General features: G+C 46.4%; 1 protein-coding gene across 1 annotated transcript; it reads right to left on the bottom strand.

Annotated features, from left to right (window-relative positions):
* Positions 1–1,507: 1,507 nt before the first annotated feature.
* On the bottom strand, positions 1,508–6,098 carry PCK1 (phosphoenolpyruvate carboxykinase 1). The gene is made up of 10 exons (XM_063113851.1): positions 6,025–6,098; positions 5,586–5,849; positions 5,016–5,197; positions 4,370–4,573; positions 4,052–4,239; positions 3,522–3,684; positions 2,860–3,084; positions 2,638–2,769; positions 2,131–2,226; positions 1,508–1,962 (listed from the first exon to the last, which is right to left on the bottom strand). The coding sequence occupies exons 2-10, from the start codon at positions 5,807–5,809 to the stop codon at positions 1,508–1,510; spliced, it is 1,869 nt and encodes a 622-aa protein (XP_062969921.1). The 5' UTR covers positions 5,810–5,849; positions 6,025–6,098.
* Positions 6,099–15,633: the final 9,535 nt, after the last annotated feature.

Genomic DNA, 15,633 nt, shown 5'->3' with positions numbered 1-15,633 from the left:
GGTGGTCTTGGCTGTGCCTTCATGTGGAGCTCTTGTAAAGCGACACAGCTGAGGGGAACGAGCAAGTTCATGGGCTGTGAGAGGGAGGGGTGCTGAGCTGTCATGATTCAGGGAACACGGGCCTGCTTGCTGGGGTGCGGTGGAGGGCAGAGCCGACCTCACAGCCTGGGCCCAGCGAGGAAAAAACAACTTGAGGGAAGCAGCGGATGAATGTGCGGTATCAAGTTTATGGTTTGTTTGGACTGTTCCGTAACACCCAGTAAACAGCAGGAGCAGAGGAGACCGGGTGAAGGTTCAAGGCCAGGCAGGGCCCAAACCACACCCCTCCCTTACCAGGGCAGCCCACCGTGCTGGCACAATGTTTGGTATACAGAAGGAGCTCAATTAATGCATGCACCATGGAGATTCCTTTGGCTTTTCCTTCCGAAGTACACTTTTCTCCCCTCCCTGTGGATAACAGTTTAGAAAAATGTTGCTCAAAAGACTAAAAAGGCAGAAGCCTGTGGAACTGTCCACAATGCAATCTCTGTGGGAGGCAGAGCCCCCAGACCCACGTTTTTGTCAAAAAGCACATATTAAACTCTCCTGTTCCAGCTGCACAAGCCCCACCATTCAAAGGTTTGTGGAAATGTTAAAGGACACCAGCTAGTGGCCTCGGCTAATCTGGAGACCCAGAGTACACTGCCATGTACCCCTGTATTTCCACCCTCTCTCCTCATTCTTCCCCAGCGGGGTCCTCCTGCTCCCTCAATCCAGGCAATGCATACACTCTTCAAAGGAGATTCTGAATGTCCCCCACCTTCTTAGGGGGTGGGATTTGGATCACAAAGTATTTCATCAGAGTCCTCTGCTTTTAGTGGTTCAAGAAGAAAAACCAAGCAAAGCAAATTCACCTTTTCTATAAAAAAGTTTATATTGTAATTTTTTTCCAAGAAGTGGTAAGGGGAAAAATTGCAATTATGTAAAGGTAAGGAACAATGGTATATAAAAATAATTTAAACACACATATTAATAACAAAGCAACATTTCTTTCTAGCAACAACTAGCAGGTAATCTTGCCCAAGATTTTTCCAAAAGTCGAAAATATATTTTAGATAACAGTACATACAGACACACACGTACAAATATACAGTATACACACCCACACAAAGTCATATATACAGCTCAAGTATTTTTCCTATTTTTTCTGTGCATTCCAGCTAACAGATATAGCTAAAGTGAAAAATCTAAAATGACTAAATGCCTGAGTGATCTTAAAGTTGAACAAAATATGCATTGGATGCAAATTTTGGAGATGTGCTAAGATTTGTCTTCCCATTCTCATTAGTTATTAGCCTGTACTCTGTGGCTCTTAGCTGAAAAATTAAAATGTGCCTTTCAGATCTGCTCATCTGTGTGACCATTATCATGCTGATGGTAATTTGGGAAAACTCTCTTTCTCTTGTACCTAGTGCCTCTTATGGATTGGAAAGGGGATGATTTTAAAGGTGAAGCTCCCCAGTTCTGATTACATCTGACTTATTCTCTGCTTCAGAGCAAGGACCTCTCTCTCAATCTCATAGGGGAGGTCAGCATTGACTTGATCCTCCAGATACTTCTCGATCTCTTCCACCTCCTTCTCCCAGAACTCCTTGGAGATGCTGAAGAGCTCCTTCACATTGATGTTCCCCAGGCCTTTCAGATTCAGGGCATCCTCCTTTGGGATGTAGCCTATGGGCGTGAGCTTGGCGCTGTCTTCCCCATTGATCCGATTGAACATCCACTCCAGCACCCTGGAGTTCTCTCCAAAGCCTGGCCAGAGATAATTGCCTTCCTTGTCCTTCCGGAACCAGTTGACATGGAAGATCTTGGGCAGCTTGGCTGCTGGCCGCTGGGCCATGCTCAGCCAGTGGGCCAGATATTTGCCAAAGTTGTAGCCAAAGAAGGGCCGCATGGCAAAGGGGTCGTGCATGATGATTTTGCCTAGTAAACAGAGGGGGAATCTGTCAGTAAGTGATGCTCTCATGGGCAATATTGGCCACCATTTACTGATGATATACACATGGCTCTCTCTTTCTCCACATACAGACAGAGAGACAGACAGAGCTCTAACCACCCTTCTTGGCAGTTTCAGATCTTGCCTTTGATTACCTTTGTGTTCTGCAGCTGCTGTGGCCTCCGACCTCATGGCCGCCCCCACAAACACTCCGTGCTGCCAGCTGAGAGCTTCGTAGACTAGGGGGACACCTTTAGCAGGAAGAAAGAAAACTTCCTTAAAGGCATTGACACTAAGACTCTACAGCCAGTGATGTCATTTTACAACATGGAAAGACATGGCAAAATAGCATCTTTTAAATTGAGCTAGGTTTGTGTTCACAAAGCTAGAGTGTAAAAAACTGCTAAGTCAAAGTTATACCACTGAGGCCACAAAGGAAAAAGTAGAATCAGATCAAGCTATAGCAGATCGAGGGTCCGCAAAGTTCTTAGGTGACCAGAGAGTTGGTTTTACATTTGAGCTTGCTAATTATTCTGGATTTGGGGAAAGGAAGCTCGTGATCTTTGGCACCCTCTGATTAGGTCATGAAAAAAGAGATTTCACGAATGTGCTTTGGTAGCCAACATAGCCGTGTTCCCAGCCTGAACGGCGGAGAGCCTCACCGGTAGGTCTGCGGCCTCCGAAGATAATGCCCTCGATTGGGACACCTTCCGGAGACTCCCAGGCAGCATCGATGATGGGACACTGGCTGGCAGGAGTGCAGAACCGCGAGTTGGGGTGGGCACAAGGTTCCCCTACAACAAGAGAGTCAGAGGCCCCTTAGCATCTGGCCCAAATAGGTGGCACCTGCAGCCCAGAAGCATGTGGTCTCTGAGGGGACTTACCATCTTCTGGGCTCCACTGCCTGTTCTTCCAGGAAGTGATGGTGATGCCTGGAGCCAGACGCTCATCGATGCCCTCCCAGTACACGCCCCCGTCACTGGTCTCGGCCACATTGGTGAAGATGGTGTTCTTCTGGATGGTCTTGATGGCGTTGGGGTTTGTCTTCACAGAGGTTCCAGGAGCGACACCAAAAAAACCATTTTCTGGGTTGATAGCCCTTAAGTTACCTAGAAAATTTCAAACCACAGAAGCAGAAGTGAACACCAGGCCAAGCGTAACGTATATTCTTAAATCTTGCCAGGATATTTTTTGTACCAAATTCTCAAATCTTTCTCTTTCCTGCCTAGAATATACATTTTTTTTTCATCCAAGTGCTATATTTGACTTTAAGATTTTTACAACTCTTTTTTCTTCTTCAATATCCCATCAATACTATTTTAACAAATTTATGCATATAAACAAACAGCAACACAAGGCCCCATTTCAATCCAGATTGAGTATTACATGTAAGAGGTTTACAGAGGACAGATTTCTAAGGCTTTGCAAACTCCGAATGAACTGAATTAAAAATCCAAACATGGTGGATTTAGGAGAATTCAGCATGTTTTGAAGGACAATTCACTTTGGTCCAGTTATGATCAAGAACTGGGTCTCTAAAAGTCACCTTCATTGTCGAATTTCATCCAGGCGATGTCGTCGCCCACGCACTCTATCTTCCAGCCTGGGAGGGAGGGGTTCATCATGGCCAGGTTGGTCTTCCCGCAGGCACTGGGGAATGCGGCCGCCAGATACTTCTTCTCACCCTCAGGGTTGGTAATACCCAGGATCTGTTGGAGAGAAGACTCTTCATTAAGATCTTTGTTCCTTTCTCCCCCAGAGGGCAGTATTTCAGTCCAGGAATGTGCTTACAAACCCCCAAAATGTAGGCCCTAGAGATCTAATTTTTCAGGCATTGATATAAATTAACATTTTTAAAACAAAGTCCAGAAGATCTCTATTGGTCCCTTGTGTTTGAGGTCCTTCAAAAGGGATATATACAGTGCATTAATAATTACTGATGGAATTCCCCAATCTGTCCAGGAACCTGCACACTCAGGTGTGCGTGGGGTCTCGCCTGATGGGAACTGTATTGGCATTTGCAGTTGCCACCCCCAGGCCCGCCGACACACACATTTAGGCCATCTGTGCACTCACCAGCATGTGCTCTGCCAGCCAGCCCTCCTCCTTAGCCAGCCGGCCAGCCATCCTGAGAGCAAAGCACTTCTTCCCAAGCAGCGAGTTCCCGCCATACCCACTCCCAAAGGAAATGATCTCTCTGTGGTCGGGCAGGTGAGCGATGAGTGTCAGCTCCGGGTTGCAGGGCCAGTTGTTGACCAAAGGCTCTGCAGACAAGGACCCATCCCCCGTTAGTGTGCCACGTCCTCGCTTAGGGACCCCTGGAGCACAGGCCCAGGGTTCATGGTCAAGCTTACTTTTTCATTTTAACTTTTGATTTTGAAATATTATGCTTACTTTTTAAAGGCAAAGGGCACCCCACGGAATGGAGGCACTTGACAAATTCCCCGTCACCCAGCGCTTCCAGGACGGGTGTGCCAATTCGCGTCATGATACGCATGCTGGCCACCACGTAGGGCGAATCCGTCAGCTCAATGCCAATCTTTGACAGAGGGGAGCCCAGCGGCCCCATGCTGAACGGGATGACATACATGGTACGACCTGTGGGACCAGATCGGTGGGGACAGGTGAGAAATGACCTCGGACTCACAAACAAAACTCTCATCATTTCCCTGGGTGAACCTGTTCTCATGGTCCCCCACTAACAACATCAGACCCTGTTTGCCCCCCACCCTCTCCAGTTAGAAGGGCCCACTGAAAGTGAACAGCAAGCCACCATTAAAGAGTTTTCATAAAAGCACGATTGGGCTCCATAAAGACCTTTTAAATCCATATGCATAGAAACCATTTTCATGTTCCTATAAGACAGGCTGTAAAACCAGAACTGAGATGTGCGATGTTCAATACATTGCCAATTTCATATGGAATTGAAAGAGATCTGCGGCTATGGAGTTTCCATTACTGTTAACAATTACCATGAGGATAATCTTAACAATAAAAGGTTTGCTGCTGTTTTGTTCAATCAAATAGATGCTGCATTCACCTTTCATGCACTCTGGGAATCTGGCATTGAAGGCTTTTTCAAAGTCCGCCTCTGACATCCAGCGACCCAGCTGGCTGAGGCCGTTTTTGGGAATGGGCACCGTGTCTCTTTGCTCTTGGGTAATGATAACCGTCTTGCTTTCGATCCTGGCCACATCTCTGGGGTCAGTGAGAGCCAACCAGCTGCAAAAGCACAAGATTCCCTTCAGCCAAGCATGGTTAGGAATGGACTAGTCTTACCCATTATCACGTTCTTCCTGTGCCCAGCAGGATGCCAAGCACATTGATATCCCACAAACGTGAATGACCAACCAAACAGGACATGGTCAGGTGGACATGTACTAGGCTCTGAGCTAGTCTTTTAGGATCAGGAAACTAGTTTGTATTTGCCATCTCATGGAAGGCTTGGGCAGCTCTAAAAATATCATGAATTTAAAGTCTGTATGGATCTGACTGTCTTATTAAGTTTTTTGAGTCTGTAACCCCCTGAGAGGTCTTCATTCACCTCTTTCTACCAACACCCAGGAGATGGAGGGGAGGTGTGAGCACCGGGCCCTGGAGCCACGCTTACCAGTTGTCGTATTTCTTCAGCTTCCTGACCATGCCCTGCTCCTGCATGTGGTCCAGCAGCTGCCCGTTCTCCTGCTCAGAGCCATCGCAGATGTGGATGTACTTGGGCTGGCACAGCTGGGCATTGTTCTCCACGAACTCCCTCACCGCCTGGGGCAGGCTGTCTAGGGTGCCCTGAATGACTTTGGCTGAGAGGTTCAGGCCGTTTAGTAGCTGAGGAGGCATTTCTGCAGAGTTGTGCTAGGGGCTCGAATGGCAGGGTTACCTGAAATAGAAAACACAGGTTTCCTGAACAAAACCATCAGCAGACACCTTCAAACGCATTCGACATACTTGGTTTGGGTGGTGTGTCATCAGTTATTGCTTTAAGGAAAAAAAAAAAAACAAGTTTGTGTTATCTCTGGAATTTTTAGGAATGTGAATTAAAAAGCTCTACCTACCTTTCTCCTCTTTGGACAATCTCAATCAGAGATTCAAGGATCTCTTTCCAGGTTCTTCCCGCTGGTGAGTGTGTGTTTCCAGTGGGAAAGCTGTGCTTGGTGGCAGAACCTCCTGGCTTTAAATGCCATGGAGGAGAACAGCCCTGCCCCCTCGGCTCACCCTGGGAGGCTCGTCCCTGACGTCAGAGGCAGATCTTTGGATCATTGCCACAGTCAGTTATGCTTTGGACCAACTCAACACAATATTCCCAGGGAGATAATCATTGAGCAAATAGTTGTTAACAAATCCCAGGCAGCCTCAGCCCCTAGATCAACCATAGTAAATCCTTACACAACTTTTGATTGACTTAACTCTGATCGAGTTCACCGCTGATGCAGAGCACAATGCCCTTTCCTTGAAAGGCAGGTTGAGGACAAGGCTGGCCAGAGCACCTCCCAGACCTCAAGGTTTACTGGCAGCACATTTTGTGTGCTAGAGGCTGCTGGTTGGCAAAAACACTAGCTGTGAGGTGTCACTCCAAGGTCAAAGCTCATGGGAAAGATGTGCCATAACTTGGGTAAACGTGTGGCTTTTTGGTAAGGATCTGCAATATCTGACCTAATTGGGGGCTAATAACTTTATCAAGTGCCTGCTGGGGGCCAATTATACCCCCATTATAAACTCTGTGAGGGCAGGGATTTCTGCCTATGCTATTTATTTTCATATCTACAGTGCAAAGCACATAATAGGCACTGAAAGTATACATATTGAGCACTGTTCTAAGTGCTTTGCATGAGGTGGAGACTACCAACAGCCCTATGAACAGAAAAGGGAACTGAGAAGGAGAGATCGAGTCGCTACTCCTAGCTGGCTGGTGGGTGGCAGGGGGAGGATTTGAACACAAGCAAGCTGGACTCCGGACCACCACGTCACCTCTTGTGAGGTACCATTACCTTTTCTGGAACCTTCCATGTATTCTCCAAGTAGTTCTGAGCTGGATGCAATTATTCCTGAAGTAAATTAGACACTTTTTTGCTTACCTTGCAAGTCTGAGAGTTTGGGGAGTGGAGGGGGCTTGGCAGTTTTACTAGATTACACGTAAGCAAGAGACCTTTATAACAGCCGTAAAGAATTTGCTTTGCAAGCCAGCAAAACCTCAGTCCAATGTAATGAAACTTCAAAGCTATTTACTGGTGTATAGAGAAATGGGTGAGAAGTCAGGAGGACACAGCTGGGCCCCAACTCCCCACAGCCAGTTGGACAGTTCTGTGGGAGCCCCTCTGCCTTGGGTGAGGTGCAGCGGAGACTCAGCTGCCTCCCCTGTAGGGCAGGGAATGATCTGCTGAGATAATTCCATGACTGCACTTGTGAAGACCTGTGGCTGATGCAAGCCACTGTGAACAGAGTCACAGTCCAAGAGCATTTCGAGGACTGTCCTATAGAATTTGGTTGACACTGCAACATTAGGAACTTCCACCAAAATTATCAACATTTAATGAGGCATTATTCAACCCGTTAGGTCTTTCAGTGTAAACACAACGCGAGGAGCTTTTGTTTTGTTTAAAGTTATTTCTCGTGTAGGTCACTGGAATTCATTATTAGTGGCATTGTTAGCCACGCATAAATTTGTGTTGTGTCTAAACCCAGGAGTGATGTAATGCTCAGTGGCTGAGGGCACTTTCTTAGCACCTGACATCAGTGAAATTAGCCATTCCAGCGCATAGCCGTAAGTAGACACACACATGGGTGGCTCATCCCACCAAATTGGGAGAGAGCCCAATTTTACTGCTAAAACTGTAATAGTTTGATTCCCTGGAAGAGCACATAGATTGAAAACAAAAACGAGAAACCAGAACTTATTTGGAGATCTACATGCTACCCATAAATCCAGGGTGTTGATGTGCCGGGTCTTCCGGGAGGGAAACAGCTAGTTCAATTAAAATGTAGGCACATCCTACATTTAATTGAACAGTGAGTCACCGCCGACCTTCAGCCCATCATTTAGCCGCACGCATTTACAGCATGGAAGGATGGTGTTATTTCCCCGTGATCGGCCCTTGTCAAAATGTTAAAAAGCAATCATTGGGCAGCAGACTTACCTCAAAGTACAGAGTTCTCTGGAAGAAACAAGTGATACAAAGAGAAGCTGGGGTTTTGAGGATACAAGGGCAAAACCGTTCTCTCATCTGCCGAGGGCCTCAGTCTTCCCCTGTCTTTGGAGACTCCCTACCCCGAAGGGGACACCTTGAGCAACATTTTCCAGGGGCTGGCCAGGGGCATTATTGTCTTCTCCATTTGACCATCAGCTCAGTTACAAGTAAGCCTCCTAGCTGCTACTTTGCCAGTGAAATCCCTGACGACCCTCAGTCAAACCCCAATTGCATTTTTCAGCACGTGCTCAGTGTGGGTGGGGAGTGGAGGTGGCTCACTTTGGGTGTGACTTGCACTTGTTTCTGGAAAAGCCATAGCGACCCCTAGCTTTCCAGGGGCTACTTAGGTACATATTACCTTAGATCCAAGGTTGTTCTTCTTTTTAAAAAACATCTAAACAGTTGAGCTTGGATGCAAAAGTGCTTCAGGAAAAAAAAAAAAAAAAAAGAAAAGAAAAGAAAAAAGACCCAGACTGCAAAAGATAGTTTCAGACCTCAGAGTGGCTTCCTTCTCCCTCCTGAAGCTACAGCACATTTTTTGTTGTTCAGCGACTGTTGATCCCATTTCGTGCCTTCTATGACCACACCAGCTATATCCTTGATACAAGATAATCAGACAGGTTAAAAAAGGTAAAGAGAAATTTTGAGTCCAGTTTGCTGAAACCTCATTTTCCCTAGGGATTCTTGGCGCAAACATTTATTAAATGTCGACTATGTCTCTAGCACTGTAAATAATATTAATAATGGGCTTCCTCTGCATGCCAGTGATGGAATGCATTACAAGACTTTCTCTGATGTAAGTTTAAGTACCTTTATTATCTTTCCCATTTTATAGATCAGGAAACTGAGAATCAAGAAAGGAATCACACTCATTCATTCAACAAACACTGACTGAGCAGCTCCCATTGCCATTTTTCTAGATATGTCCCCAAACTGTGAGCCCTTGACCCTCTTTTTCCCTATATACCCCCAGCACCTGGCCATCGAGCACATGTTGGACACCTGCTGTATAATCACCCCCAGGGCTGGCTTCATGGCTCATGAGCAGGTCCCACTCTGGGAGTGGGTCCCCTCTCTCTGGAGGTTTCATGGTCAGTGGACACTGTCTTGAAATTCACAATGACATTATCTCTGAGTCTGTGTTACTCATGTAAGTGAAGTAGATGGGACTGCTCTGCCTCTTTGAAACAGGTTCTCAGCCCTCACTTCACTGTCCCTTCCTGCCTGGTGACTATTGCCACCCTCTACTCCTGCCAGGGGCCTGGGCACAAGCTCAGGGAGGTTGGGTCGGGGTCACGTGCTTGTGAGGGTCTGCCCTGGCTCCCATGAGCATCCCCGTGCCCAGGGTGTGACATGAGATAGCAAATAAAAACCACCATGACAGGCAGAGAGATCATGGGCGAAAGGAAAACATTTTTTGTCCTTTTTAAAAAAGGGGCCTGCACTTTCATTTTGGACTTAGCCCCACAAATAATGTAGCCATCCTGCATACCATAGCGGTAAGTTCTTTAAGGAACAATTTCCTTGAGGCCTTGAGATAGAGTTGGCGAGACATCCCTAAATGCTGGAATGTCTGGCTTGTCATCAGACCCATGTGATGGTCCTATCAAAGAAGAACCTGCTCTTGGCCAGTCACCACATTGCAGTTCACATCAGGTGCTACATTTTACTGTCTACACTACAGTCAACAGTGACAGCAGACATTGGTACAAGCTTTGTGGCTAGTGGGTGCCTTCCTTGATGGGCTTTCATGTGGCCTCTACTGTAGTGGGCAAAGCCAAGGACACAGGGGAAATTTCAAGACCAGGTGCCCAGATCCCCTCTTGCCAGGTCCTGCTTGCCCACTGCATCTGGTCCACTGGGCATGGATTGGAGATGAAGCGGCTGTTGGCCAGGCAGCCTCTAGGTCTCCTTCCTCACCAGTGTGGTGCTGCAGCCCAGCCCTATGTGCTCTGGAGGAGTGAGAGAACAAGGCTTCAAAGGGCCTTCAGAATGCCCAGGTAGCCTGGAAACACAGGCAGGGCCTGCCAAGAGTCAACAGGTGTGACCAGGTGAGCTTTGGAGGGGTGAGAACTGGCTGTGCTCCAGGTAAGAATGGAAAACAAAGCCATGAGCTCGGGCGGGGTCTCACAGAAGAGGATTCTGAGGACAGTCTGATTGCAACATATGTTAGTTGCAATTCTCAGTTATCTGAAGGCCAATAAAGGAGCAGAAGTCCCAAAGACTATCAACATCAGGCTTGGCGGTCAAGATCAATGGTTTAAAAACTGTACTCTGAGGGCTTAGGGGAATTCCACTGAGCCTTGTAACAGAAGGGAGGGGAAAAGGCCGAGTGAGATGCACTCGGAGCTCTCCTTGCTCACGGCGTGTCTGATTTTACCTGTCGACATTTTAGGTTTCCACATTGGATCTGTTTGTACAAGGAATTTCACAGAACACATTGGAAATCCACCAATCACAACCATTCTTTCCTTGCAGAAGTGAAACAGCTGAGAACAAGAGAGTGCAAATATACCATCATCTTCCCAAGCTACGTCTTTCAACTGCAAGACCATGACCTCCCCACCCCACCCCAGCCACTGCTGGAAGTGAGGGGATGGATTCATTCCACCTGGGAGTGACTGCAAAAATCCTATGTCCAGGAATCCGAATTCATGGGAAGCATGACTCCCACCTGATAAAGAAAAAAGGGAAAATGGTTTTCCAGAAGGTGATGTGAAACAAACAGTGTCAATCCCATGTCCTGGAGCCAAAGGTATTTGCGCAAATCAACACTGGATCTCTGCTGCCAGGGATGCTACTGGATAAGCACCCAACTGACTCCACTGTGGAAGTTTTTGAGTGTGGTAAAACACTGTTCAGCCCTGTCATGATCAGCCACAGAACCATTCACCTGGCCCATTCAGGTCATCCATCCAATTGTGTCAGTTAGCAATAAACATTTAGGTGTTTCGCCTTTATGGAGTAATCTCAATGTCTTTGCAACCTGGAGGGTACTTTCATGGAGGTGAATGAGTCAAGTTTCCATTTTGGTGCCATAGAATCACATAATTGAGAGGGGCCTTAAAAGATGGTGTTAGTCCAGCTCAATGGGTAGGGAGTCCCCTAGGGGGTAATGAAAATGTTTAGGACTAGACAGAAGAGGTGAATACACTAGATGAAACTGAACCGTGCACCTTAAAATGGTTAATTTTATGTTGTGTGCATTTCGCCTCAGTGGAAAAGAAAAGGTACATAGTCTTTGCCTTTTATTTTGAAGATGTAAGCACAAGCGTGGGGGGCACTGTGGTGGGGAGTATCTGAAGCCCATCCTAGGAAGCAGGTAGGTCTCCAGCACTCACCCACCCACCCTCGACCTAATCCTTTCCACTTCTGTCTGCAGCCTTGAGATGTCTTATGACAGTAATCTCAAGCTGAGTGTATACTCCCAGCAGAGACCACAGTTCATATTATCAGGGAATCTTTCCTCAGTGATGTCGTGATTTTGTTCGTTTGCGTATATTTTTTCTACAATGAATAAATAAAAATGAATCTAGACTTAAACCACTCTGCTTGGTGTGTGTTAATAAAGAGTGATTTTTGCTACAAGGATATGCCCAGAAGACAAGCTAAGTAAATGCTAATATCCAAGTGTTAGAACCTTTTGGAGGGCTAGTTATCTCTTGTTTTAAACATTTCTGACCCATGAAAACAGTGACTCCATAAAAGCTTGTTTGTTTTCTCGGGAGATTTCTCCATCAGGTTCATGGAGAGGCACGATGGAGCTCTGGTTGTGAGGAATGACATACTTGCAGGGACACTGCCTTCATCCGGGGAATGACTGCACCCTTCAGGGAGCTAGGTCACCTGTGAGCGATGCTGACAATTAGCATATATGGTGGCTGCACATATGTAATGGCGGGAGAACCACCCTCAAAGCCAGACCAAGCAGATTCTAGAACTGCTTTCATTTCCTTATAATGTGAAATAATAACATTCCTTGTCACATAAGCCATTTTGAGTTGGGTGGCTTGTTTGTAGCTAAAAGCATCCTGACTGAGACAAGAACCCGTACTCAGTCTACATGGAACAAAGACTCAGGAGACTCAGGTCAGTTCTGATCCCCGCTCCCCAAGAAACCGGTCTGGGGCTTATTCTCCTGCCTCACACAGTGCAGAGGTGGATGGAACATGCTCTAAGTCTATTTCCATCTGTAAAGTCCTGTGCCTCTATCACTGTACACATTCTCTGCCGTGGATTCAGAAGCCCACGTGGGTTTGGTTTCTATCTTATTTCCCTCTCACCTACTTTGGATGACTGGACACTGTTTGCTAAGCCTGTCCTCTTGTTGGAGGCTCAAGAGGCCTTTGTTTCAATACTGCATGTGCATATTAAAATGAACCTGGCGGGTTGAAGAAAACTGCCAGGTCATTCAGATGGAAAAGGATAGCTAATCAAGATAAGACAGAACAAAATTAAAAACTCACGTTTGCCCTATATTTTTTAATGACCCTGCCTTAGTTCTCTCCTTCAATTTGCATATTGTAGACAGAGTTCACCCAGATTTTTACCAAAATTTTCCACCATTCCCATTTATTCTGAAGAGTTGCACGTGATTTTTTGTGTCAGGGGCACTAGTCGTGTGATATGGCTCCATATGGTCTTCTAGTCTTCTGGAATGTTTGTGCCATCTGCATTGGAGGTTTCAGTTTCCTCATCTCTAAACTGAGATGGCCCTTCAGACTCAAAGTGCCCTTGATTTCAGGTACAACAGAGTAAGCAGGTCCATTTTCTGAGAGAGTTTGCCCCAGAGAGAGTGGGAACAATGTGCCACTGAGTCCTGTTCCAAACACACTCTCAAAAAACAGACAGCAGCACCCGGCAAGGCATGGGCAAAAAGAACTAATTGCGTAGTTACCACAAGAACGATCCAAAGCACTTATTTTGCAACAAGAAAATGGATCCACTCTATGGTGCATTTAACTCTATTGGAAATAACGATAATTGCTTGGGAACTGAATGCTGCCCTTCCCTGGAGCTCCCTGGTAACTATGCAAATTGTTCCACTTGCCTGTAATGTTGCAGCTCAGAACAAAAATGTCTTTTCTGATACATGCTGGGGAGAATTCCTAAAACTCAGTAAACCTAAATCATCCTGCCAGCTCTTCTACCAAGCAGTGGGGGAAAATTCACATCACTAAGACTTGGGACACATCACCCAGGGTGGGGGTCCACCCAGGTCTTGTCAGGAGCTGGAACATCACCTGAAATATTTTCAAGTTGAAATATAGTGGAAATAGAGCACCCCTCAGGACTGCTGGTCTCATATCCTGGTATAGAAGCAAAGTTCATCTTTGTGCATGCAGAAAACCCTATTTGTGTGGAGAACAACCATGGGGTATGATGAAAAAAAGATGTCAACCTTCTCCAAACTAGCCTACACTGCTTTGAAGAGGCAACCAAACAAGATCAAAGGCAAAGAGTTTTGAATGTTTGAGATATTTAACAAAGTTGTTGAACAGATGAGAAATCTGCTATGGGAGTGTAGAATCACAAGCCAGCATGGATAGGAAGGATCTGTCTTCTCACTAAATTGGTATTTCAGACAGGAAAATGGGGTTCGACTGCCCTGTGCATTCTCATATGTGGTAGATTCTATAATTCTTTAATTTTCCATCAGGTCGAATTCCATCCTACAGTTTTCTACTGAAATTCAGCCAAGGTTACGCAAGTTTTCTTTCCTTGGCTTGGCACAAGAAAGCTATGATGCAGGAGGACTCTTTCCAAATCCTTCTCTGTCTTGTCCTCTCTGCCAAGCCCAGGACCTGCAGAACAATTGTGTTTCAGGGGCTGGCCTCAGCTCAAAGGCCTTCTGGGTTCTGTCTCCAAGTAGCAGGATCAAGGGTTAGAAGGCAATGGGGGACCCTGGGCTTTTAGACACCAGCTTCTGTACAGAGGCTGCTCAATCTCACTGAGCAGCTGATCCCACGCAGCCAGCAAGGGCATCAGAAATAAGTATCTGCTCAGTATCCTTGTATATGGCCCAGTGGTACTCTGGAAAGATGGCATAGCATAGCAGCCAACAGTGTAGACGCAGGATGCGGACACTTCCATTTATAACCTGACAATGTGGCCTTAGACAAGTCACATCCTCTCTGTGCTTCCTCAGTTTCCTCATCTGTGAAATGAGGATAATTATAGTACTTGCTTCATAGGGTAGTTATGAGGATTAGATTTGGTAACCCAAATTAACATCCCTAAAATAGTGCCAGGTACAACTGAACAAAAAACTCATAAAATCTAGAAGGGAAAAACACACAGTTCTTTACGGGTGCAAATCATTTTATTTATTTGACAGTTGGCTCCTACAGAGTGTAAAGTATGGAGGGAAGGCACAGGAAAGGAAAGGCGGAGTCCCCAGCTTTGAGGACTCTGAGTTCTCACTCCTTTCAGCATCCTCCACATCCCTGACTCTTCCTGGCACACAGTAGGTGCTCAGCAAACATCAGCTGCACAGATCCTGCTAAGAAGACCAGCTCTGCACACATGCTAGCAGAACCACACAAGGCTGCAAATGATTAAGGCCTGAGTGTGCTGTACAGGCAGTAAGTAAATGCCCCTGCTCCCCAATAAACCCCTAAACATAGAGTAACAGCAGTATCACGTCAGGTTTTTATTTAACTTCTTGCCTATGCTTTCCTGTTGACTCTTCTCTCTCATTTCCTTGGACCAGGTTGATGTTGTCATGTGTGTGGAGTAACGGCTCATTTTTTGCTTCACCGCTGCCGACCACTGGCTTCCTCAGCTGCCCAAAGCACGTGCTGCCAGGACTTACTAGAAGCCACCTCAAGCAAGCCTCTTTCTGAGCTGCATTGCTGACTTTTCTGGAAGTCCCACAGTGCATTCTCATGTACGTTCAATAAAATAGGTACGCTCAACAGCCCGAGTCGTCCTAAAGCTCCCCCAAGTTACAGTCAAACGAGCTGTTATTAACCGGATTCGGGAGCTTATTGAGAATATTGGTAAACATTTCCGGTGAGAGACTCGTCCTGACAGCTTTGATGAATGGCCGGATTCATTTCTCACCTGGCCTGACTCATTCAATTGCAAGCTGCAGAAAACGTTCTGTTTTCATTTGCCCTTTTCTAAGTGCTGAGGCATAAACAAAAGTCCACTCCCGAGATGGATCCCTCATTTTTATTAATAATATCGTCACTCTATCAATCATTGTTAAGTAACAAGAACATCTGAAGAAATTAACTTAACCCTGAGGCGAGGAAGTGTGGCAGCCCACTACACATCCCCTCCCCGGTGAATGCTGTGGCAGCATCGCAAGTATGTACGGTGACTCAGGCTGGCTGGACTCATCCTTCTCCAGTTGAGGACAGCATCTCCTTCAGAGACAAGGTGTCCTGCACAAGGGGGCTGTGTTAGCAAAGTCTTCTTAACTGTTTCCTGATAGCCCACCTCTTTCACGAGGTGGCCTGTACCCGTGTGAGG

Source organism: Cynocephalus volans, chromosome 1 (assembly GCF_027409185.1).
Source record: "Cynocephalus volans isolate mCynVol1 chromosome 1, mCynVol1.pri, whole genome shotgun sequence".
Classification (NCBI taxonomy): Eukaryota; Metazoa; Chordata; class Mammalia; order Dermoptera; family Cynocephalidae; genus Cynocephalus; species Cynocephalus volans.
This window is presented reverse-complemented; position numbering and strand designations above follow the sequence as displayed.